At 40.8% G+C, this 26,977-nt stretch overlaps 1 protein-coding gene across 6 annotated transcripts in view; it reads right to left on the bottom strand.

Moving 5' to 3' along the window:
• The window catches only part of RIPOR2 (RHO family interacting cell polarization regulator 2), a 115,293-nt gene that overhangs the window by 16,391 nt on the left and 71,925 nt on the right, over positions 1-26,977 (bottom strand). For 2 of the 6 annotated variants that reach the window (XM_081026657.1, XM_081026658.1), the window contains exons 8-19: positions 26,495-26,558; positions 18,827-18,870; positions 16,460-16,585; positions 15,990-16,138; positions 14,111-14,240; positions 13,561-13,710; positions 10,609-11,286; positions 7,213-7,394; positions 5,160-5,328; positions 2,551-2,686; positions 1,227-1,388; positions 134-292 (exon numbers count right to left, since the gene is read on the bottom strand). In XM_081026657.1, the coding sequence (XP_080882783.1) occupies positions 134-292; positions 1,227-1,388; positions 2,551-2,686; positions 5,160-5,328; positions 7,213-7,394; positions 10,609-11,286; positions 13,561-13,710; positions 14,111-14,240; positions 15,990-16,138; positions 16,460-16,585; positions 18,827-18,870; positions 26,495-26,558 (2,149 nt within the window). Of the gene's footprint in view, positions 1-133; positions 293-1,226; positions 1,389-2,550; positions 2,687-5,159; positions 5,329-7,212; positions 7,395-7,468; positions 8,532-10,608; positions 11,287-13,560; positions 13,711-14,110; positions 14,241-15,989; positions 16,139-16,459; positions 16,586-18,826; positions 18,871-26,494; positions 26,559-26,977 lie in introns of those variants that run through there. The other 4 variants (XM_081026656.1, XM_081026659.1, XM_081026660.1 and 1 more) reach the window with 2 other exon arrangements.

A 26,977-nucleotide genomic window follows, 5' to 3' on the forward strand; every position in this document is an offset into this window, starting at 1 on the left:
AAGGTCCAGAAATCATTTAACAGGCAAATCTCAGCCCACCTGTTGACTTGGAAAGAAAAAAGTTACCATCTCTAAAAACTATGACAAAAAAATGACCAGAGATAACTCCAAATTGAGCCACTACACATCCCACCTTGCTTGGCCAGCTGGTTCAAGTAACTCTCCAGGTCGCTCACACCGTGGCTGGTGAAGTAACTGTAATACTGGAAAACGGTGATGATCTCTGAGGACAGGCTGGAGGAAAGCAGAGGCTCGGCCTGGTCCAGGATTTGGGACACTAGGGTTCGAAACACTATTTGGAAAGAGAAGATACAAAGCAGCTTTTAAGAAACATGACCATTCATTCATTCATCTTTTTTATTGCAGAATAGGATAGAGTGAAGTATGCAAGTGAACTAATCCTCAGGGATGACTTTTCACATATCTGTATATACCCATGTTTAACTGCCAGTTAGATCAAGATACAGAGGACTGCTGGCACCCCATAAAGCTCCCTTGTTCCCTTCTCTGTCTACAGCTACCCACCCACCCTCTACCATAGTTCATCAATAATCTGACTTCTAGCAACATAAGTTAGCTTTGCCTGTTCCTGAACTTCATTTAAATAGAATTATACAGTATGCACTTTGGTATCTGACTCTTTTACTCATCAAAATATCTGTGCGATTCATCCAAAATGTTGCCTGTAGCAGTAATTTAGTCTTTTAAATATTGCTGTGTAATGCCCTATTATATGAATATATTACAATTTATCCACTGTCTTGGGCATTTGAGTTTCTATTTTTTGGCTCTTGTCTGTAAAACCACTACCAACCTTCTTATACATGTCCCTTTTTGTGAGCATAAGCACACACAAATATATCTCTTGATATATTTAGAAGCAGAATTACTGGATCAAAGGAGAGGAGTGTATTTAGCTTTAGTATTAACTGCCTAACAGTTTTTCCAAAGTGGTTATACCATCTGACACGCCTGTATTGGTGACATACTTAGGAGCAATACAGAAATACAGAGCTTTGAAAAGTCACTGCTGATGTGCTGAATTATAACACGTTCTATGTCTTTCTGCTCTTAGATCTTACTGAGTAGATGATGTTTTCTCTGGAGAGTAAAACTTTTTGCAGTGCTAGCTGTGGGGGAACTGGTAGGAGGAAGGAACCCTACCAGCACTCACTCTCGCACCCCAGGACAGAAATGCTTTCTGCCCCTGTACTGCTGTCCTCTACCTGGGTCTGCAAGTCCTGGGTAGTCTCTGTTGACAATTCTGGCAAAGCTGGCTTCCAGCTGCTTAATCACTCTGTCAGCTGAGCTGTGGTAGACGCCAACCGGGCTGCAGCACCTGGTCCAGAAGGACAGCAAAGACAGCTTTTTGTGGAATTCTGGAATGGCTGGAAAAGAAGAGTAACCCAATGAAGCAGATCAAGAGATATAGTTGGGTGGGGTGGGGCAGGCAGCACCAGGGGCCTTTTTTTGCTTTTTCTTTTTCTTTTTTAGACTGTTAATTGACAGATGGTCCAAAGGACAAAGAAGTCATGATGAGAAACTCATGTAGCCTGGGCAGCAAACACAAAGCTGTTTGCTTTCACTGATAGAAAACCAGCAGCTCTGCTCTTGGGAGATGTTCCAATCATCTCATCTCCTGTAACTTGACAGCAAACAAACCTACAGGATCAGAGAATCAAACCTCAGAAGGTTTTTCTGAAGGGCATGGAATAGAACAGTAGGTGGCTGCAGGAGGTTTTACCCTGCCCAATGACTTTCAGACTGAAATTGAAGGGCACTGTGCCAGGGACCAGAGGGTCAACATTTCACTCGGGTGTGGTTATGGGCCTGGAGGCGGGCCTGGGAGAGGAAAGTACATGAGCCACTTGCAGCCTGAATGTCCTGCCCCTTCACATGTCTGCAAACGCCTGCCAAGATCACCTGCTCCCGGCAGGATTGGATGCAGGGGGCAAAAGTGTCCAGGGAAAACCCACAGGGCGTTTAGGCTTAATCAGAGGTAACCTACAAGAACCTAGTGTTTCACTATTCCTACTAAGTATCCAATGCGAAAAAAGACATCAATTCTTGTCTTTATTAAAGAGACCTGTTGCCAGACCATACAAATTCAAAGGCATCTTCCCTGTGTCAAGTTCTCCTAAAACTCTCTGACCCTTGAATCCATGTATTTCTACATTTTCCTGGTAGGGTTTGGGAGCATCTTGCATTGTCTTAGCCACCTCCAAGGCATACCGATCATTTGTTCCAAAAGGGTGTGCCAGCAGAAAAAAATCTGTGAAACTCTGCCTAGGGGGTGATGCTGGTTCTGCTTGTACACTACTGTCTGATTTCTGGAGGTCCCTGTAGAAAAAGTGGTGTGTCTGGTCTGACTCCGAAGGCTGAAGCAGGGTGGTAATCAGACCACACTGGTGTGGAGACATCCCCATACTCCATGGCCCAAGAATGCTTTTCTGCTATCTATCGTGACAAAACAGTGAACAGATGCAACAGAAGAGTGGGCCAGTGGTGTCACCATCAGCATGAATGGTGGTGTCATTTGCAGGGGCTTACCTTCCACCACAGAACTGATATTCCCTATGTTCTCATCACTGACCGCTGAGAGTTTCTCCATCACTTGGATTTGCTGAGAAAGCTTCTTTAAGAGATTTCTTGCCACAAAGGGGGTTTTGCTCGAGAAAACAATTTGCTGATAAAACAAACAAAACCACCGTTTCAATTATGTTGTTGTCAGTAGCGCTCTCCCTTCCCAACCTCATCCTTCTTACACATAGTTTTGATGCTAAACAAATTCTATGGTATTTTTGTTCTAGTGTGATAGTGTTACCATTCCATGCCAGTTACAACATCTGATGAAACCAGACATGTTTTTTGTTGCTTTAAAGTTTTTTCATGCCTATGTAAATTCTGGAATTTATTCAGTGGTGTGCAAAGTTATTGTAAATCCACAAATCCTCTGAAACGTGGAGGAAATATTTAGGTTCCATATTGGTGTGTAAGCAGAAAAAGGTTTATTTACAGTGTAGTAATTTTTCATAGCATGAATTATTTCATTGTTTTCAAGCTGAAAATTAGGAGCATGGCATATAATAGTCATAATTATACTCAAGCTATTCACTATAATTAATGAGTGCTTATTAGGGAACAGGTGCTAGTCAGAGTCTTATACCTGAATTAGCTCATGTTATTTCTCACAACAACCCAATGAGGTGGGCACCATTGATATCTCATTTTACTGATGAGTAAACGGGGGTACAGAGAGGTAATGTTACCTACTCAAGACCGCATAAATAATAAGTGATTTCAATTGTGTGCATGTCACAAGAATGAGGAAGGGCCCGAGAGAGGAAAGAACAGAGATCACTGCTGTCTGAAGGTTCTAGTTTTTCCTGTGTCCCAGTCAGCTGGTAGGCATGGATGCCAGGATGTAGCCCTGTACAGTCTAAAGTATTTGGATCCCTAAAACAAATAGGATTTTCAAATGCAAAAGTCTAGTGCAGCAATGATGTACTAATACCTCTCATGTAAGTAAAAATTGGAAATGAACTACTTTATTTTAAATATAATTATAGCTATTATGATTTCTTATGGAATGCCCATTTTTTATCTCTGGGCAATTATATACCAAATGAATAAATAAACTCACTGATTCAGAAGTGGGTCTGAGTTAGAAATTAAGTTTTTAATTTTCACTCCTTCATTCTACATCTTTGTATCACCTCTTTTGTTTTTCTGGTGTTGATTTTCACCACAGAAAAGCTGAATTACAACCATGGCCTTATCATAGGGAGAAACACTGCATTGAATATTGTATGCCAAATAGTCTTTGGGAGAAAATATTCACCCTTCCATGAAAGAGAATTTTCTCATATCTCACAAAATAATGACTTTACCTCTAAAAGGTAAACAGGTGGTTTGCTAAGCACAGTATCAGATTCAGTAAGCACAAAGAGCTGTGAAAACCATCTCATTCAATTGGTTGGTGAATAGAGAACAGCTATAAGTAAACAATACTCCTTGCCCATTTTGGTCAGAGAAAAAAATGCACCTTCTGTCAGATTAGTTGTCAGTATTATGACTTGTAAATCCAACAAGAAGTGGTCAGTTGGGGTGTTAATCAACCAAGTGGCAAGGGTCGTATTGCCAACATTTTTTCACGTCATGTCAGTCGTTTGAGGTCCCTTTGGAGTTCTTTATTCATGGAGGAGAAGCATATTGTTCATCTTATCATCAGTGTGTTACCGAAGAAGCAACATTGCCCCAATTCCTGGCCTTCCTGGGGCAACTTCCGCCTTACTCTTTGTCTTCCAGTTGGTCCCATGCTCTTTGGAACACAATTCCTCCTCTTTTTACTGACCAGCCCATCTCTTCCCCGACCAGCTCATCGCTCTGAAACCTTTATTCATTTGCCTTCACATTTTTTTCCTGTTCCCCACATATCTAAGCAAGCTGGGAAAAAGAACAAGATTGAGAGAAGACAAGCAACAAAACAAGGAAGAAGCATTTAAGCAAATGCTTGGGGAAAAAACGCTTTGTTCAAGACAACTGAAACTGCCTGCAACAAAAGAATTTAAAAATATTTTGCATCACTGTTGCAAAATCTTAAGTGGTAACCACGTTGAAATGAGAAGAAAAATAAGCTCCATGATGTCCCAGAATGAGAGCTAACTGGTGATGATCATGGCCTATAAAATTGTTCTTTCCCATTGCTAATAACTTATTTGCAATCTGGGAAAACATGGTTCTATTCTGCAGCATTTTGCTTTTAGCTATCTAGGTGGTGGAAAACTTATGTGACATACATTAAAGTATGTTCAGTAATACTGGCTTTCAAAGTCCATTTGTGGAAGGCAGAATACAAATTCCTTAATTTTCTTAATCACATTATTTTTATCTACTATCAAATATTTGAAAGTGAGAGCTAACTATATTTTGCCTACTTTCTTGTGAGGTCTGGGGATCTAGGTTTTAAGATGGTAAATCCAGGGTCGAGGGAGGACAGGCATACCCTGTCCATATCAGAGTTTTTGAGTTGGTTCAAATCACAGCAGTTCTGTTCTCTTATTTCTGAATTCTAATGGCAAAACTAGAAAAAGAAAGCACACTTTCCTGGTATGTAAACAACCTGGGCTCTAAACCACAAATTTAATCACGGATCCTACCTGAACAAGTTGGGTGCAGTACTGTAGGTGCCTCACGATGGTGATATCCAGGCTTTCGTTTCCCGTGGTCAGTGGGAGAGGGCTGCCTGCCACACTAGTCCCAACTCCTGTATCTTCAGTCAGTGCCTCACTGAGATGCCCCCTGGCCTCTGGGTGTACTGATCTGTAACTGTTGAAGCAGGAGAGTGAATGAAACATTAGCTATTTCTTTCTGTGCGGAAACCACAGGTCAATTTAACATTGGCTGGCCTAAGGCTCCAAGTAGCACCCACTGACGGCAGTTTTTTGCTTGCCTTTTTCGGTGTTGCCTTGAAACACCGAAATACCTTTCAAAAACTACTTAAATTCAGCCTGGTCACCAATTTGCCTACTGTTAAAAGATCATATAAACAAATTGCTTCCAGAATTCTCTGGTTGGTTTTCAAACACAATGAGCCATTTGGAAAGTCATCTCACCAAGAAGTCTTTGAAACATGCTCTCATGTTCCACTTGTACTTTCCTACTCTGTCAATGGGATGATCTGCCAAATTTTATGGGATTAAACTCTACTCTGTATTTATGGTTTTCTAAGCAATACCATTAAGAAATAATCTGTCAAGGCTTTTTTCCTGGCCTTAGATCAATTGCTACTTGAAGAAAAGGAAAAAGGAAAGCGGCCAAAAGGAGACATGATGCTCTACTAGGGACAAAAACTAAACAGGGCATTTAACTATTTAGAGCAGAGTTTAGTTTTGATGTTCAGGCTTTGTTTAAACCCCACTGCTGAACTGTCTCAAGTTATACAATGGTGGGTACTTACATTTGCAAATAGATCTCTTGCATCTAATTTTACATTCTTAAAATGAATCTGTGTACTAATGAGGGAATTGTCTCATTTCACACATGGAAGGACTGATTGGCAGAGAGGTTAACCAGAGTGTCCAGGTTCACACAGCTAGGCAGCTTCTGATTTCTAGTCTTATACTTCCCAGCCTCCACAATTTAAAATGATTGTGCACCAGAGCCTACAGGCGTTGGATGCTCTGTTCTGATTCACATTCGCCGCCAAGGAGAGCACACTCAGCTTGGGTCCAGGCAGTCAACATGGATTTAAAACACAAGCACATTTTCCACAATTTTCCCTCATACCTCTGATGACATATAGTAAAATTGATCAAATCAGGCATGTTTAACATGTCAATGTTCTATAAAATGTACAAAAGTTGTGATGTTTTTGTTGTTAAAATGCTTTTTGTAGCAAGAAGGAAAGTTTAGATTGATACCTGACCTTGATACATTATGCAATAGTTTAAGATCACAAGTTACACAGAAAGATTTTTTTTGTTTAAGAAGCATTTCACAAATTCAGTCCAGTTAGAAAAAATCTCAGTCTGGAGTGTAGAAATATAATTTAAGCCATTATATTCATTTCATAAATTTTCTTTGCTTTGCTTTGAATTTGATCACAGGATCAATTTTATTTCTCACTTTCTTTTTGAAGAAGAGACCCTCCAGGATCAACAAAACCCCAAAATACTACCGTTGCCCACAAGGAGGTTTGTGTAACTTGGAAACCTGTTAATATAACATGTCAAAGGTAAGATGGGTGGGAAATCCACCCTTTCCTTTGGGAAAGTATTTGTGTATTTTTTTTGCAGCAACTCATGGAGGTGAGAATGTTTCCTGGGCTTGTTAGTTTTGCTTCCCCGAAGTTACAAAATGGACCCCAGGCTGCTAACTCTAAAAACATGGTTTGGTGGTACAAGGAAGCTTGAGCAGAAAGGGACAATGTTTCACCTTCATCCTCCCCACTGCTCAACCCCAGCCCCACCCTAGAGAAGGCCATACTCTCCACCTGGAGGGCTACAGATCCAGTGGTAGTTATAATCATCCTGTCTTATATTCTAAGGGAGATATGTATTTGGGGGCTTAAACCTGGCTTTGATAAGAGCATTGATGAGCTTAATCTACTGCAAAGATCCACTGGGCTGAAGAGAACAAGAGATAAAGTGGTGGGGATAGCAAAGCACAGTAAAAGGAAGAGATCAGAAATAGATGCAAACCAAGGCTTACCTGTTTCTCTCAGTCTCAGTGTCTGAAAATACTGAGTCAGCACCTCCTCCAACAGTACAAACCTCATCACCATCCTCTTCCTCGTCAAAATCAGAGGTATTCAGGAAATCAAAGCTTTCTAAAGCACTCTCAACTGTAAGACTTAAGCTGGAAGACCTGCTGCGGCTTCCTGTGGGCTTGCACTGCAAAGGCAGAAGGCACCAAGGAGACCATCAACACATCCAGGAGGAGAAAGAGGACACGTGACACCCAATCTGAGATGTAACATTTTCCTTGTTTCAAGCTTTTATTTACATTGCTGGCATTCAAAAAAACACATTTAAAATCTTCATATTAAAAAGAGAAATACAACCATGGATAAAATAACACAACATCTGGGACTTTTCTCAAAATAATCCAGAGGAAAATAAGCAGGTAGTAGAACAGACGAGACAAGATTGGCCTGAGTTGAACATGATAGAAGCTGAGCTGGGGTGGGGCACATGAGGATCCATTATAAATTTGCTCTACTTCTGTTTGAAATTTTTATAATAAATATTTAAAAATTATATTACAACCAAAAAGCCTTGGGAAACAGAATTGCCACACTCCCTCTTCCTAGTTCTCAATGCCAAGTAAAATGCAACCAACAGACAAATCGAGAGCGTCACGGAGTCATTGATAGATACTAACCAATCTCTTATTCCAAGTGGCAACGTCTTCAGTGTCCTGAGATGGGAGCTAGCTATCTAAGGCACCTGTTCTAAAGAATTAAGAAAACAAATCCCAGAAACAGAAGACCGCTGAAATTCACTTAACTCACACTCCCTAGGTGAGAAGCCTTAAATATTAATTTTACATTCACAGCATATAATTTTTCTTTGAGCCTCAAGGAGAAAATCAATGGCACGGCACAAGAAGTAGGGCCTACTTCCTCTGTCTTTGAAGGAACAAATTCTATCACTTCTCTGACTGGGCCCTGGAATTACATGAGCAAACGCATTCAATGGCCTGGAGAATTCTATATTGCTGGACATACACAGAAACATTACGGGCACAAAGTCAGAGAGAAGTACTTCCAAATATTGAAGGGGATGCTGGGATGGATTGAACAGGACAAGTCTTGCAAGTTAGAAGAACTAAATGTCCTCCATCCAGTTAGGTGGCACTCCTTGCTGACTTCTTAACACAAGGCAGGAAGGACCTTGCAGGGGTCTGTCTCTGACACTCAAGATGGCACAAAAGCACACGGTCTTTTAAATCATAGTTGTTCATTCACCCTCAGAGATCTCCGTCCAAGACGCAGCATCTAGTTTCTGATCCTCAAGATGTTTAGTATCCTAGGAATGTGAAGGGGAAAAGAAAGAGAAAGCTTTGTCCAGCTGATGCTTTAATTCTGGCTGAAGACAAAGCCTTTTGCCCCAGACCTATACTCTGATGCCCTTTGCATTCTCTGAGAGAGGGAAGGAGACAGGCCAGACTCAACCCACTTCTAGGGTCTTCTTTCCTAAGGTATCTGCAGAACTTGATCATGCATAGTAGAGGTGTGTTTAAATATTGATCACAACAAACAAAGGGGCTGTTAAGGATTTTAGTTTTGGAACAACAGAAGACTGAAATAACACTCTGGAGAGAAATCTGTGACCACCAGGTTTTTATAAGACTAACATCACTTGCTTAGTGTTTCCTGGTGGATTGAGCTACTTATCAGAATCCTAGATGCCTAGAAATGGGAGTTCCATCACTGCTGGCAGTCTTTAAGGCGTTTGCTTTAGGTGGGGGTCAATGGTGTCTTAGCTCTTTAAATTTAATACCTTTTGCTGACTGGTCAACAGTGCAGAGAGACCTTGTTGAGGGGATAAAAGATGCTCTCACTGGAATATTAGACAAACAGATCCCATGCATACGCTCTGAGTTGATGTTTTTCAGTTATGTTTTACAGAAAGCAGTTCAGAGTGCCCTTTCCTGCTTTTCAGAGGTTATGCCTGCAGCTGAATCTATCTTTCGTGAGTACTCGAAGATCTGGGGAGTCACAGCATGAATTATCATCTGTCCTGGGCACAACTTTCTTCCACAGCAAGGTCAGTGTGACCAAGAGGATAAGATGGTCAAAGTCTTGGGAATGAACTTGCAGGTGGCATTGGGAAGGCCACATTTTAAAACACTCATACAAAGGGATATAACAGTCTCCTGTGGTTGACTCTTAGCTTGCCGCTGGCACCTTATTTTCCAGTCTATTTTCTAGAACAGGTCCCCAAAGAATGGCTCTTTCAAGAAAAAGGATCCCAGTTCTCTTCTCTATGGCAATATAAATCAGAGTGGAAAAGCAAAGAATACAAGAAGCGGTGGTGGGATTTGGTACAAAAATCTTCTAGTTCTATCTTCTTGTGCAGTGCTTTATAAAATTGTGGAGTTAAGCGATGCCCATGGCTCTTTCTTACATTGGGCTGCTGACTCTGACTTCAACCAGGGACTGGGTTTCCTGCTTTCCTGATACCCCCAGAAGGATGTTAACCAATAACCTCTCAATGAGATTATGGTGATCAAAGTACCACTGATTAGAACAACTAATTCTGGAACTAAAGGAGTTTAGACATTCTTTAGAGCTCTTCATGTAACTCCTAATCATGTTAGTTAATATCTATCATGAGGAAAATAAAAATTGATATGTGCTACTGGTGTTAAAAATCAATGCCATTTAAATGGTGCTTATCTATTCATCCTGTGATGGGACAAGATAAAAAACTAAAGATGCTATTTTATTTTATTTTTTTAAACTTTTATTTATTTAAATGTGTTTTTCCAGGGCCCATCAGCTCCAAATCAAGTAGTTGTTTCAATCTCGTTGTGGAGGGCGCAGCTCACTGTGGCCCATGTGGGGATCGAACCAGCAACCTTGTTGTTAAGAGCACCGTGCTCTAACCAATCGAGCTAACCTGCTGCTCCCAAAGATGCTATTTTATTTTATTTTATTTATTTTCTTTTTTTTTTTTGTATGAATTCTTTTTTTTATTTTTTTATTTATTAGTTTCAGGTGTACAAGACAAGGTAATACTTAGACGTTCATCATTTATATCCCTCACACTGTGAACCCCCCTCCCCCCATCCACTATCTCTCCGACCTCACACTGAACCATCACATTATATATATAAAATTATAGTTGGCATTCATTAATGTTTAGCTTCTGGTGTACAATGCCATGATCAGGTATCCACAGTATCCCTGAGGTGGTCTCCCAAATAGGACACATGTCCATCGGATACCCAACAAAATCTTTACAACATTATTGAATACCTTCCCCAAATTTTCAAAAAAACCCTGAGGCCATCTTGTGGTCAAAGATGCTATTTTAAATAGAAGGTTATTTTAAGACACTCTCTCCAAACCTAACCCCATGTCCCTGTAAAGGTACTTACTTTTAGAATATCATCCAAATGCATGATTTCTTGGTTCAGATCCTGAAACTCTTTATACTGCTCTTTATGTGGTTCTAATGCAAGGAGAAGCCCATGAAAGGCATCCTCCAAGCTTCCATCCAGAAAGGATCGACAGCCTTCAGATTCTCCATTGACAGATCCCTCGAAGAGCAGCCTCTCGGTGGCTGCTGGCACCTCGGCTGAAGTGAGCCTCTTAACCAGCTGCTTTGTGATGTTGCCTTCAAAAGTATCCAGTTCCACGGGCTTGAGCTCAGAGGCCTCATCGGACTCTTGCAGAAGTGCCTCTGTGACGTCCTTCTCAAGGAACAGGTGTTCGGCTGAGGCACCTGTGGACGCTCGGCGGGCCTCTGCTTTCCTGGACTCCTCTGTGTCTTCTTCCAGGTGAGGCTTCAGCCCTTTGTTGCCTCCCGAGGAGGTTCTGGAACATGCTGAACTGGAGTCATCTGTGCCCTCATTCTGGGAGGATAGGCTGTCGTGGTGCAACTCAGCAGGGGTGATGGTGATTTCTGGATTTGCTGAGCATGTGTTGGAGAGCGAGCCAGCTGTGCTGGTGGGGAGGGCACCGTCCCCATTGGGCAGGTTGTTGAAGCTGAGAGACAGTGGCGTTTTCTCCTCAGCTGCCCTTCCATTCTCAATGATATCATCAGGTAGATTAGACTGTGGATAAAAGACATCACATTATTATTTTAAAGACAAATGAGGCGTTTGGCATGGTTTATTTCCAGATAAAATCTAAGGCAATTAAAATAAACAACCAGAACTTTATAATAATATTTTATTTATTCTGTGTGTGTGTCTAGCAAAAGAAAACAAGCCCTTAAAAATTATTTCCATGTTGAATCTAAGTGAAAGTTCAATGTACTATTCCCATGTTTGACATTTTTCAAAAGAAAAGCTCGGGGCCAGGGAAATGATGACTGTTTCCTAAATCCCAGGATCTCACACTATGTGGCAGCCATAGTTATGAATAATAACACTACCATTTTTTATTTTTTTTGCATCTATCTTAAAAGACTCCAACATTCATGTTATTTCACTAGAAAGATGTGATGCTTTGTTCTACTTCTGTTTTTATAAACTAGTATTTGAAAACCTCTACCCACAAATCCCAAGCTCTTGAAAATGTTTACTGATGTAGTAACCATGCCACGGATAATTCAAGGCCCGAAATACATTTGCATCGCTTCTATAAAAACATGAGAAAAAGACAGACACATCGAACACCTATCTTCCAGGACTGCAAACCCCAGAGCTCTTCCTCTGGAAGCCTGAGGCCTCTGTCAAGCACCCCCATGTGGTTCAGGTATGCTCTGTGATTCAGGGAGCAGAACTTGGAAGAGAGAGGTCAGAAATATCCAGGTAGCCAAGACAGTCAATTATGCAGGCATAATTTCTAAGTCATTTTTCCTTAGACAGTAGTCTGTGTATAGTGTCTTAAGTGGTGAATGTTACTCTGTGGGAAAAGTTTTCTAGTTATTTGAGATCAACTCCTTCAAAATGGATAATCTCTTTTGGATTCCAGATTTGATTTTTAATTTAAATGGTAAATATGTAATTTTATTATATATAAAGCAATGAGTTATCATAATAGTGTTGGGAATAACAAAAATGTTACAGCAAGTGAAACGGGGAGCAGAGAGTAAGACAAGGCCCCCCCTCCCACCTCCTTCCTGTCTTCCTCCAGCAGTGTGGCTGGTTCCATCACTGCTGGATCTGGGGCCACTAGATCCCAACACCTGCAGTCAGATCAACCCCAGCTCTCCAGTCTCATGTCGTTGGAAAGCGATTAATTTTCACCACAGGAGGAGTAAAAGCAAGTCACTGGGGCACTCAAGTAACTTCTCAGGCTCAGTTTCCTCACCTCTAAAACTGAGTGTTTTCCTCTATTACTTAGTATTGAATTGTGTTCTCAGAGTCCTGGTGGTCGGGTGGATAAAGAGTTCCAGGGATCCTCCTCAGGAGTTGCAAAGGAGGGTGTGGGTTCCAGGCTTTTCTTTTCCACACCAGTTTTCTTCAGTTCCTCCCTTCTCTATTTGTATACCCCCCGTACATGTTATGCCTCTGGGAAAGATAAATGGAGGGCTTCTGGGGAGAGATGGGTGAAGGAGTCCTGCTTCCTGGATTTCTTCTAGGGGAGGGGATCCCTTAGCATCTCACTGAACCCTGGGGTCCTCCAGTGGCCCTGCCCATCCTTGTTTCATCTTCAGCACACACATGTCGTGGCAGCTCTGAGGGAAGTGGGAGGCACTGGCTATGGCCGGGGAGCAAGGCAGTCAAGATTCTAATTCAAATTCCAAAATTCTCCCCAGTATTTCTCTTGGTTCTCACACTCCCCAACCCACCTTGCACCTACTTAAGTGGCAAATGTTAAGTTAGAAGTTGAGATGACTTCCCAAGGGGAGGGCCTGTAAACAGGCACTGTGTGTTTTAACTGAGCTGGGACCAGCAAGGGGCTGGTGATTGGGAGAGAGTTGTACCTGGAACTCAGCCTTGGAGGGCCGGGAGATATAGGACAGGAGGAGGAGGAGGGAGTGCATTCTAGAAGGAGCTGTGTAAAATTGGTTTAAGTCCTTCTGAGTGAAGTGCCAGTTTTTGAATGTGAAAACTATGCATAAAGATTGATATCAGTGATAAACTAGTTTATCTTGTGAAATAAAATCTTTCTTGACCTTAAGTGTAGTTGTATTTTCTAAAAATGAAAATCTTGTTACCATGGATATCTTTGCCACCACAGAGAAAAATCACAGCACAGAAATAAGATTGTTAGGATAAACGTACTCTCCAAGTTGCATGCAGGACCAAGTGCCCCAGCCAGGGGACAGGACAGTGGTAACCATGACCCAGTGAGCAGGACAGAGAAGAGACATGCCAGAGCACACATGCCAAAAGCCCCCAAAGCCACGTCACACCAGGCAGGCCACCCACACTCACATAAAACTCTAGCACGGCCTTGGGTCTCAGCCTGAGGGAGGGCAGGTCACTGAAAGAGCGGCTGCGGTGCAGCTTGGCAAAGAAAGAATCTTGCAAGGCACTCAAGACAGACAGCCGCCGGGGCTTGTCTGGTGAAGGGTGCAACCATCTCTTCAGAAGTCAAAGCAAGATGGGGCAGGGGTTAGTGGAAAGCATCAGGTTACCATTTGTGTTTGCTTTTTAGCAAGTGTTTCTGATTAAAACATCCACTTCTTTAAAAGGCTAATCTTAGAGAATATTCAGAGAAGTCTACATGTTATTATCAAAGAAATAGGTTAAGTGGGTGAGGGGAGAGGAAAGACAGAGAAGAAAGATTCACCACCTGTGTGGATACACCCAAAGGCATCTTGGAGTATGTCTTCTTATTCCTGCTTGATTAGGGTGAACTTTAAGAACAACATTATTAGGAGTTACTGAAAATTCCTAATGCCATACGTCAAGCATTTCAGATACAGGATGCAAGCACTGCCTCGATCTCATGTCTCTACTGCGGAAATCACACTGAACTTACGAAGAAGGGGTGATCTTTGAAGGTGGGTGTTTCTGGGGTGCCCTGGCTGTAAATGGACATCCTCCTCTGGAGGGCTGCTGCCTTGTTCCCAGTGCTTGAAGATGGGGTCACGTCCTCCACGTCAAACGGACTGGAAAACAACAAGTCCCAGTGAAGGCACATTGTTAGAGTCACCTACAGTTACCAGACCGCAGGCCAAGAAAGCACCTCATTTTACTAAAGTAAACTTTAACCACTGGGAACTGGGTTGGTTTGGGCCAAGTTGGTTTGTCAGAAAATAAACCAAGAGAAAAGAAAGTAGAGCAGAAAACTGAATCTAAGACCCACCCAAGGGACCACAGATTATCATCACAGCTTTAAGCATAACTTATCTATACACCTAAATATCTCTCTCTCTCATTAATATTAGAAACATAAATATATTAGTACTTGTCCCAACACAGATACTGGAAGAAGTCTGTAGAAATTCTTTGAGCTTTGTAGGGATGGACACTTGAACAATAAAAGAGATTATTAACAATAGATTGTTGTCCAGTTCTAAAGAAAGCACTCAAAAAAAGAATCCTGTTCATTTCAGTTGACATAAAGCCTCTTGCATGATTGAGAGAATAATAGTCTGTCTACAGTGACACCACTTATCCTTATGCCATCCTGTTCATCCAGCCAGAGGAATGATCCTGCATTTGAGATGTCCATGACTACAAATTAGGAGGAAGGGCTGAGTAAAAACTGCTGACACTGTTTCAATGACAAGGCAACAGGGTGCCTGCTGCTTCCATTCCCTGACTCTCTATATTGTAAAGGAGAGCCTGAACATTAATACTCAACACATCATATTGACTTGGTAATACAGCCAGGGCATAACATCACATGTGAGCCACGTATGTATTTAATAACATAGCGTGATGTTTCTCACAGGGTGATATCAGAAAACCACTTTTTTCCACCCCCCTTCTTCACCTCCCCCACCCCACTCCGGTTCAAGCTGTTGTTTCTCAGTCTAGTTGTGTAGAACACAGCTCCCTGGCCCATCTGGTATTATAAGCCTTGCGAACCGCCCCCCCCCCCCACCGGCAGTTGGTCACAGGTCGGTGGTCGGTCTCTCACAGCAGGTCTCACCGGCTGCTGGCTGCTCATGGCAGCACACGGTAGCCCACGGCAGCACACACCAGCCCGGGGCAGCTCACACCAACCTCCGGCTGCTCATGGCAGCCCAGCTCCAGAGAGAGCTGTTTGTTTTTCACAATCTTAGCTGTAGAGGGTGCAGTTCACTGGCCCATGTGGGAATCAATCTGGCCACCTTGGTGTTAGGAGCACGGCACTCCAACCACCTGAGCCACCGGGCTGGCCCAGAAAACCACTTTTTAAGTTCACCAGTTTGACAAAATGTATCTCCTGTCCTTTGGAAGAATTCTATTTCAGTAACTAGAGTGTGGAGTGACTAAGAATATTCAAAATTTCCCAGAGTAGTGAAAGGTATAGGAGATAAAGATAGATAAGCAATTAAAAAAGCATAGTGAGAATCAGGATGTTTCTTAAGTAAAAATATTTCATTTTGACAGTTATTTTCTTCAAAATTAATTTACTGGAGAGATATATTTCCTCATACATATTTAAAGGTAGAAAAGGGGGGAAGGAGGCAGAATAAGAGCAGAATAGTGATAAGACAGAGGCTCTTCCTATGTTAGCATGTGTGAACATCACAGGGAGCTCGTTAAACAGATTCTTGGGCCCTGAGAGATGTAAGTTTGGGGTGGGGCCTAAGAGTCAGCTTCTGGAACAAGCTCCCTGGCAATTCTGATGGTCTATGTACCACCTTTGAACAGAACTAGCCGGTAGCACGTATTTCTATGTGATGAAATTGAAAAGAGAAACTTACTACCAGGTGATTTCCAGGTTCAGTTTGATGGTGCCAAGATCATTGATGTCAACAGCCACCACTTGAGGTCGGGCTGCAAATAGCTCTCTGGTTTCACAGGTCACGCTGCCCACCAGGAGGTGGGTTGCCAGCCCTTTGACTTCTGTCACCTAGTAAGAGAGCATGAAGGAAAGGCCTTAGAGGACAGCAGATGAGACAGGTAGGACACTCTTTTCCTTTTTCATTCCTAGCCAGTTCAATCATTTCTTTCAGAGCATAGCTGAAATCAGAGGTGTGTATTTCCAAAGCCCACCTTATACTAACTTTGCCCCCTCAATATGAGAGTGACTGTTTTCGCCACGTACTTGTGGTACCGAGAGGAGTCTGTGGGACAAGGGGGCAGCAGGCAAAAGTTATGGGCAAGGTCCCCACCAGTGGGGCCATCCAGCTGTGGCACCAGGAGACAACAGATGGCGATGACAACACTGTACCTTGATGGAAATTAGTCCAGTGATCAGAGGTAGGAACACCATTTCCTCTCCATCCCAGCTCTGTTTGCCATTCACTTCTATTTTGCCTTTCAGTTTCCACCTCTGTCGGCCATACTTCATGAAAATCTGGGGAGAGGACACAAACAGTACATGTTTCACTACCTTTATTGACCAAACATTGAGATCAAAGGGCAAGTAAATGAAGCGGCTGCCACTGCTCACTTCTACACTATCTTCACTCCACCCTCTTAGTGCCCTCTCTTCCAGATCTCCTGGGCTCTGGAGTGTGAAGCAGATGATGACTGGGGAAGCGACTGCAAAAGGGGGAAAATTCTGCATCTCTAAGGCAGAAGGTGTGGAGGACTTTCTTCAGTAAAAATCATCACACTGCTCCCTTCTGCTAACTCATGTCATGGTTCTTTCTCTGGTCAGTTCTACTTCAGTAGAACAACCATTGGACTAGTTCTCCACACTTTCCTGCTCCTTTAGAGAGACAAGAGACCATCAGCTAAAATCTACTTAGCAGTCAGAGCAAGAAATAAGACATCTTCCTTCTGGATGAAAGAGACGGAGCTGGACAAGGATTTTGAAATCCCACATACTCTGGGGAGAGGGTGTGCAGTCTCCCCTTGGTCAGACAACTTTACCATTTAGGGAAAGACTACCCCCCAGCCCCAAGAAGTATGATTATAGAGGGTTAGAGAAGATAGATGAAAAAATTACGTAAGTTCCCTTTTGAAGGTGGAAAAGATAAAAAGCTTTTTTACTTTACGGAGTGTGTGTGTGTATGTATATATACATATGTTTATATGGATAGATACAGATAAATTATATAAATTTATTTATTATAGTTGTAATATGTACACTACAGAGGGTGCCAAAACATTTTATACACATTTTAAGAAAGGAAAAAACTGTATGAAAATTGTACTACTCAATATTTACTGATAACAAAAGATGAATACAAGTCACATTTGACTTCTGCAATTACAAGAGGTGGTCAAAGTGGTTACCATCAGCGTCCCGACAGTTCTGATTATGGCGAACTACTAAGTAATACATAGATAAGATAACATCTCTTAAAATGTGTATACATTTTTTGGGCAACCCAGTATTATATTAGTTTCTGGTGTACAACATAGTGATTCAACATTTATATACCTTAATATGGAATGTATTTTTGTAAAGAAACATCTACATATTATTATTCAACTATGATACTTATGAGCAGTTATGATCCTAGACTGGATTTGAATCAGAAAAAGAAAACTGCATAAAGTACAATATTGGGACACTTAGCAAAATATGAATATAGAACAAATATCAAATGACGTTAGCTAAAATGCCAATGTTAAATTTGCTGGTGTTGAGGGTTGTATAACACTTACATGAGAGAATGTCTTTCCATTTGTGAATGATAAAGGGGCTATGTAATAAACCTGACAAGTTCAGGGGGCCCCATGGCAGACCTGACAAACTGAGTGACCCAAAGTAAACACACAGGATGATCTGATCACATATTCCTAACTGGGCAGGCCATGGCAGGTAGTCACATCCCAGGCATGTAGCTTCCTTAGCAAATGTCAGTCTTTACCTTCAGTGAACCCTGTCCATTTTTCTTGTGCAGGTAAGATAACATACCTTTGAAATGTCAAAGTAATTTTCTTTTCTAAATCCCTCAAAGGCACAACTATAGGCACCAGAGCACACCCTGTCATTGTTATCTTATCCCCAGAATACCATCTCTATGTGCTGTAAATGTTAATTATTAACTATCCTGTATCCACCAATGTGAAAGTATGTGTCTCTCCATTTTACTTTTTATCCAATCCCAGAGATTTCCCCACTTTGCTTTCTCCCACCCCCTTAATCTACAACCAATGGATTTCATGTAATGCTCCTTACGTCTCATCCTTTAACTCTAATGTATAAAATAAACTGCAAAAGTGCCATTCTCTAGAGCATTTTCTCTATCAGTTGAGATCTTGCTTCTGAGCATGTCCTCAAAAATTTGGCTCAAATAAACTCCTGTAAAACTCTTCTATAGGTCTGAACATTCTTTCCTTGACACATTCTTAGAAGAATTTGGGATGAGGAATCAGGATGTTTACACATTACTCTAAAATGGTTCAGCAAAATAATAACAATAGTAATAATAATGCAGCAAATATGGCATTATATTAAAAACTGATGAGTCTAGATGAAAGGGATATGGGAGGTCTTATATCAATCTCCAAACTTTCTTATTGGCTTATTTTTTTTTCAAAATTACAAATGTAAAAAGGTAGCTTAAGAAGCAAAATAACGACAACTAACCCCTCCCTCTCAAGTCTTGAATTCCAACACATAGCCCAACAAAACACTTACTTCGTATTGATCTCCAGGACAGAGGCGTGCGAAGCCGGCTAGACCTGCAAGCAAGCATTGGGGTATGAGGTGCAGAATACATTTCCTCTCTTTATTAGAACACACTGGCACATTGCTAAAACTCAAGTAAAGTGTCAGACTTTTGTGAACTCATGTAGTTACTTGGGGGGGGGCCTATCTGTGGGAACGGCTATTGTCAGAATTCCATCTCTCATCGCTGTGGGGGACATTCCTGGATGGGGGATAAAGGAAGGCTTTCTGTGGCAGAGAAGGCTGTTCAGTGGGGGCTAGAGCTCGTGGGGGCTAGTACCTTTGACCAATTTAAGGTCCAAGCAGGTTCCAGGATCATGGAATTTGGGCCATAAAGAGATGTTAATTTATCTACCTAACATATACCCATGTAAATAAATGACTCTCTTGGGTTTCTTTCTGTCCCAAGATTTGTGATTTCTAATGAATGCTTCCCATTTCGGTTAAGATTCCATGTACTTCTTCCCATGGTTGTTCCCCAATTCACTCATTTTTCTGTTTTCCTTATCCTATTTATATAGCATGATACTTATTGTGTTAGGAAATCACTGAAGATTGAGTATCACTACACAAAACTAGTTATTAAGAAAACAGAATCAAACCAACCAACCAAATGACAATCACCCGCACCTCCAAAATGAAGGTGGGGCTTCTCCTCTACTATACCATTCAGCAAGTCATTTCTAATGGGATCTGCTCATTTTGAGACCTAGTGTGACATCTGGTGCAGCAAGAAACACAAATCTTTCAGACTAGATGGCCACTATCTTGGGACATCTCAGGAACCCTGATTTCATCTGTCTTTTATTATTGAGAGCTCACCATGTGTGAGGATCTGTGCTTTGGGGGCAACAATCTGGAAATTAAGAAAGACTTTACAGATACACATAATACAGAGCAACATATGCTTAAAACCCACAGGAATGAAACAGACGAAGACCTGTAGACAGTAAGGTGGAGTTAAATTTGAATTTGATTTCCGTTTTATCTATCAGCTAGCCTACTTTAGATAAATTACCTAACTCCAGTTTCTTCACCTTTATACTAGGGATAATAATGTCCAGCTCATAGATTTGTTTGTAAGGACAGTAAGATGGCATCTGGCACATAGTAAGTCCTTAATAAGTGGTGATAATTATATATCCAGGAGTGTGATAATACTATTTATTGATCATCTGTCATATACAATTTATTTAAAAGATGTAACCGATATTAAAAGATATAGCAAACTGACACATGTGAGGGACAACAGCAATGAAGAAACAGTAAAAGGAAATTTTTGCTTTTTTCTGTATTTTGAATTTTCATAAGACTGTTACTTGTATAATTAAAACAAAACAAAGGAGCTTGTATTTTTAATGTAGGATAGTTTCATGAAGGAACGTAGCATTTAAATAACAGAATTTCACCTCAGTGATATGAAGACATGGGTGAGAAGATACCTCCAGACAGACTGAGTACCTTGCATTTATTCAATAATATTTCCTGAAGGCCTACTGTATGTCAAGGATGGATAAAGTGTGGGGAGAAAGGCATGTGAGTCATGTGCACAAGGAACACAGGGGACTAAGTTGTCAGTAGAGGTTTATCAGTAATCCCAGTTTTACTGTAATCAGCTGTTCCTATGCCAAACACAATGCAAAGTCCTTTATCCTAATAAGGCCTGGAAGACAAAGTTTTAATCAAGGAATAAAACAAATTTAATAAAAGTGGGCAAATATCTTTAGCACTTTTCCATTTTCTGATGAAAAGAACCAATCACATTTTATGATAAAAAATTCCAGTTAAGAATTCAGTACAAATGTTTAGAGTGAACTTTTAATACAGCTATTTATAATGTAATACGTATTAAGAAAAAAAAGGGAGAATATAAAACTTTATGTAGAGTATGACCTCCACTACATAAAAATATATCCACAGGAAAAAAAGTATAGAAAAACATACAAACTTAAAAATAAGTACCTCTGGTAGGGATAATGGAGAAAGCTAAATGTTTGATATTTAGTAATTTTTATTTGATTTTTTTCTTCAAATATCACGTATTTCTTTTGCAAGAAAAAAGACATGAAAAAGATCACCCAAGTTGGCAGGCAGCATCCACACAGAGAAAAGGTTGGTTGGATATTCATGACAATTTTAACAAAGTTTAGCACTAGGTTGAGCGATTTTGTACAACTTAAATTTTTTTGGTATATATTTTCCAATGTTTTAAAAAATGAGAAAGTATCACTTTAAAACAGATAAAACAGAGATCTGAGAAGACATGAACAATCCCTCTCTTTTCCTACCACTGGCCTGAGAGAAAATAATTTTGATTAGCTGGTAAAAAAGCAGCCCTAAGGTTCTCAGATTCCTCACATACAGACGTTCATGAGACAAACTGATCCCCTGGCTGCACAGCCTCCTCAAGCTGCCACTTATTGACCTTTTCTTAGTTGTTTTTATACTGGTTTACACATAATTTTACCCATGTAAAGATGACGGAGATGGTGTCACACAATGTGTTTTGCCTTCTATGAAGAGTCCTGTGAAGTTCTGAGACTGGGACAGTGAATTGGCTTTCCACCAGTCGGATGGACATCGCCAGGGTTACGGTGATGGCGAAGCTCCAGGCTTAGAAAAGCACCTGCTGTTGCCCTTATCTCCCGATAGATGGCAGCAACACAGCAGGTCGTCAGGCCTCCCCACTCACTGAGCCCGACGTCCATTGAGAACCACTAACAAGTAAAACATAACAAGCCACTTAAAAATATCTACTGAAATAAGAGCAGAATTAATGAAGCTGATTTTTACTAATAATTTTCTGGAGGATTTAGCCTTTTTAAAAAATACTTCGGAAAGAAAACATAATTGACTAATTTTCTAATAAAATACAAAGTGCTCTTTAAAACCTCTGCAAATTAGTTCACAATTCATCTGTTGCCTGTCTACCTGTGCAGTGACAACAGAAGCCTGATTTTTAAAAAAAAAATCCCCCCAAAAAACTGATAAAAAGTTGATTATCACTACACAAAACTAGTGATTAAAGTGCTGGATTAAAAGGAAAAATTGGTGACTAAAAAGGAAAAATCCTTTGAAGTTTTTTCTTTCAAAATTACCAGACGTTTTATACCTGAAGAACTTATCCAAATGGGAGAAAGGTACTTGGCAGTGATGTGCTTGAGCGTTTCAGCCCTTGTTATTAAAGCAAACTTTCTTGGAATTGCTTTAGTGGTATTATACTGACACCCTGATTATAACAAGAATGTAGCAAATGGCCATATCCAGGCCAAAAGCGTTCTGGTGCTCTGCTTCTTAAAGTTCCACCTGCTTGTGTAAGCCATGTATGACAGTGGGTGCAGAACTGAAACTAACAGTGAGGCAATTAAATTACAGCCCAATGTCCTTTAGACCTGGATAAGGTTTCTTTCCACCTCTCGTCTGAGGCCTGCTAGTATTCTCACAGCTGGGGAAAGCTTAAAGTTTCTCAGCAGCTATGTGATTACTGTTGCACTGAGTAAAAAGCGTTGTTATGTCCACTCAAAAGACTGTTGTGGAGTAGGGACCAGGGGACTTTATTTCAATGGTGCATCTTCCTGCAGCTTTTGAATGTTTTACCCTAAACATGTATTATTGATTTAAAAAAAAGCTCCTCCATACCTTGCTTGGAAGCCCAGATATGACAGTTTGCTCAGGAACCTTCCTATTTTTCCTAGTTCTATAATGATCTTCCTTTCCAAGAGTCACACTTTCTACTCCAAGGAAAACAGCTGTATAGCTGAACAGCCAGGAACTCCTGTTACAAACCTTACTGATTTATTGACTAGGAATAAATAATGCAGATTTATGAGCTCACTGATAGTTCTTCCCTCTCTGGAGGACTGACCTGACTCAATGGCTGTAGGGGCCAGCAAAGGCTTTTGGATATACACACTCCCTGGAACTTAATTTGAACTAAGTAATAATTAGGAGGGAAAAGAACTAGTTTTCCCTAGGAGATCACATCTTTTAACCTTCATCCTGGGCAACATTTCCTGGGTCTGGCGCTCCCTTTTTAGCCTGGCATTTGAGGCTCTTCAAAGGCTAGCCCTGCCTAATTCTCCCCCCTCTTCTCCCAACGAGCCTTCAGCCTCACCGACTCTGTCATTTCTGAACATGCTGTCCCCCTTTGGTGAGCGCTATTCCAGTGCTGTTCATCTGCCAGAACGGTCCCTTTCATTCCAACTCAAAAGCTTGCATTTGGGAGCCTTCCTACTCACAGACAGGTGAGAGGCATCCCTCTTCCTCTCGCCCTCAGGCTCTGGTCACGCTATTGGCCCAGTAGGTCACTTATTCCACTGCATTAAAAGGCACTGGCTCATACATCCATTTTCTCCAGTAGACTGTGTAGGACTCAAGGCCAAGGACAATCAATCAGGATGTAGCCTAGTGCTTGGCCAATAGCAGGAGCTCAGTAAGTGCTTGATCAATTGTCTTTATCATTTTACCTCCCTACTCTTCTCCCCACTCCCAACAAAAACAGTTGTCTATGTGTTGGGGGTGGGGCAAAAACAGAAGCGTGGACAGATGTGGCAGAAGGAAGTTGGGTTACGAGGCCTGAGAATGTTATGAAATATCCTGTTTATGTCAATGCGTATGTTGGGGTGGTTATTTTTACCAGAATGAATAACAGATAAGAAAGTAGCTAATTATAAAGATGTAAGATTTCTTGGCAGTGTGAGAGGGCTTTCCTTTATTAAGAGAGAGAAGAAGCCTTCTCCCATGTGAGGACACAGTGAGAAGATAGCAAAAAAAAAAGAAAAAAAAAAGCGAGAGAAAAGAATTTCAATGGGGATGTTACCCTGGAAAGCCTTCACAGATGTAGTTTCTGAGTTTTTATGTTAGATTAGGGAAGTGGAAGCAAGATAAATCCATAATGAATGAGAATTAGATCAGGTCTAAGAGCCCCCTCCCCCCCCCGGAAGAAAACTTGAGCCCAGATAGAAGCTAAGGACACTGATCACATAGAAAAGAGACGACAACATAGAGAGACAGAAATGGAAGAGTAGGAGCCACAGAAAGTTTTCAGTCCATCATGATAACCCATTATAACCAGAGATATTTTGGCCAGGTGGCCAGGTCCAGTGGATGGCAGGCCTCCAACATCATCCTCTCACTGACCACCAGCCTAGAAGTTCCAGATCTGGTGGGCAGGGGGTCCTTTTGCTCCTGCCCCACTCCCAGGTGCCTGTGTATCAGGTAGAAGAAGACCCTCCCATAGGAAAGACCATCCTTTGAGCAACAGTTTGTTGTCTGCTCAGTTCTATTAGGACTTCCCTCCTGACACAGGGCGGCGGTGGGATGCACTAGGAGCCAAGGGCCTTGGAATTCAGTTTCAAGTTTGACTTCAACTTATGGTATGACTTCTGGGGCAGGTCATTGAACCCACATTTCCCATTGATAAAATGGGGAACTTAGCACCCCACAAAAAACTGATGCACTTGAAAATAGTGAACACCAGAAATGGAGGAAATATGGTAGTCCTTGTATTAACAGTGAGAAGATTTGTGTGATCTGAATCGCTCTCAAGATTCCAGGCTCTGTGACTGTGTGATCTGCATAGATGGTACTTCAGTGTTGAGAGCAGGAGAGGGAAGTGTTTCTTGTTGAACACTGATTCAGAGCACTTGTTTTCCAAATTTAGGCTGCTGATGGAATCATCCTGAGAGAGAGTGTGTGTGTATATATATAAATATATATATATAAGTATATATATTTATATATATATAAATATACACCTATATAGGTATATATAAATATATACATATATGTATATATTTTTATATATATATTGCATATATGTATGCAAAAAAAAAGCAGTAGTTCGCTGTAATCAGAAGTGTCTGGATGCTGATGGTAACCACTTTGAGCACTCCTATAATTGCAGAAGTCAAACGTGACTTTTGGTATCAGTATATATTGAGTATTATAATTTTAGTACAGTTTTCCTTTATTAAAATGTGTATATATTTTTTTGGTGCTCTCTCTCTATATATATGTAGATATAGATATAGCTATATCTACATATATCTAGCTATATATATATAGATATATGTAGATATAGCTAGATATATGTAGCTATATGTACATATATCATATATAGATAGATATATGTAGATATAGCTATATTTATATATATCTATATATTTATTTATTTTCCAGGCCCCTCCCCACAACTTGCTGGGATAAGGCCAGGGCCTGAGTGGTTATAGAACCACTGACTCAGGTGAGGACCCAAAATGAAGGGAATGGACCTAAAAAACTGAAAAAGCACAAATGTTGACCTCAGTAGTGAAGTATTGAGACTTAACCCTGAATAACAAACTGCTTCACTACCATATCTGCTAAAGAGCAGAACGCACCATTTTGGGGGCTGAGAGTCAAGGTCGTTTTATTCCAAGTCTACTCATGTCATGCAGAATACTTGACAAAACCGTTTTCTGCCTGAGTTAGATGACTTATTTGAAAATGGAGCTCACCCTCTTCTCTGTTCCCTTAACTGCAAAAAGGACAAGAGGGTGATTAAATCCCCATTAGCAACTGAGGGATCGAGCTGCTAAGAAAGCTCAGAATAATATTTGCACAAGCACAGCCTTCTTTGCTGTTGTCAAATGGGCCAAAACTCAGAAAAACAATGTACTTGCTGTCATGGCTGCTTACTTGACAGCCCTGCTGGTCACTGAGCTGTAAATGTGACAGCACCTGGGTGACACACCGTCTTCTAAAACCAGAGTTTTAGAAAAATGCTGTAGTATAAATCAATAATGCTTCTAGATCAAAATTTTCTGGAGAAAGACACTGGCAAAAAGAAGAAAACGCACAGTCCTCTGGGGGTTTAACAGGAAAATAAAATAAAATTTAAGAATTGTAGGTAGTTTACAAGGAGCATGGAGCATAAAGGAACAATTTAAATCCCACCACGAAGAAGCTGATAGACAAATCTAGAATGTGTGACGTTCTGTACGACAATGGTTTCTACGACAAGTCAATGGCAGGAAAAAAACAAGGAGGGGTCTGTTTTAGATTAAAGGAAAGCTAAAAGATACACCTAATGACCAACTGTGATGTAATTTGATTTGAACAAACTAACTGTACAAAGCATTTTTGAGACAACTGAGGAAATGTAATAATGGAATGGATTAATAACAAAGGCCTATTCATTTGATTTGATGTGATAGTACTTAGCATTGTGATTCAGTAAGAAGATGTCCCTATGCTTTAAGAGATGCATCTTGAAGTACACAGGGGTAGACTCACATACCTAGGTTTCATTTCGTCAAAAGACTTCTATTTCATCAAAGGAAAAACAAAGAGAACAGATGGAGCAAATGTGGCAAAATCTTGCTCATTATTAAATCTAGGTGATGGACTTATGGGGGTTCATTGTAAAATTCTCTTCACTTTGTGTATGTTTGAGATTCTTTCATAAATATATAAATGTGTATGTAAATCAAGGACGAGAAGGCTCTGGAGCATCAATAAATGAACATAAGCAGGAAAGAGAGAGAGTGAATGACATACAGTGTCTTTGCAAGGAAAATAAAAATAGTGTGTGCTCCCAAAATACAAGGAGCTCTGTGGAGATGGTTCTTCACTCTCCCTGAATGGGGAAAAGAATACCTTTCATCTTGATGGAGAACTCCCCCAGCAGATTCTCCAACTCTGCTTCAATGGTGCACATATTCTGGGAAGGGTACAGGAGACAGGCGTTAGAGCTAGGTTTCTTACACATATGAGCTCAAAGCACGTGACATTCCAACAACTTGAACAACAGGAGGCATTTACCTGCTTGCAATGAGCTACACAGCACTGCTAATGAAACATTCTCGACAAAGTGTTTAACCTAGGTCTAAGCAAGCTTTTTAGAGCATAGAACAAGTTAAATTGTATCATAAACACATGAATCCAGAATGTGGAATATTTTATAAGATGTGTCCTGGATTCTACAAAAAAGCAGTATCATGGAAAAAAATTCCAGATAAGAGAGACCAAATGAAATGTATTAACCTGGATTGCATCCTAATTTGAAAGACAATAAACTAAAATAGTTGTAAAAGACATTATTGGGCCAAATAGGGGAAATTCGAAAATGCACAGGATATT

Source organism: Rhinolophus hipposideros, assembly GCF_964194185.1.
Source record: "Rhinolophus hipposideros genome assembly, chromosome: 19".
In the NCBI taxonomy this organism is placed as follows: Eukaryota; Metazoa; Chordata; class Mammalia; order Chiroptera; family Rhinolophidae; genus Rhinolophus; species Rhinolophus hipposideros.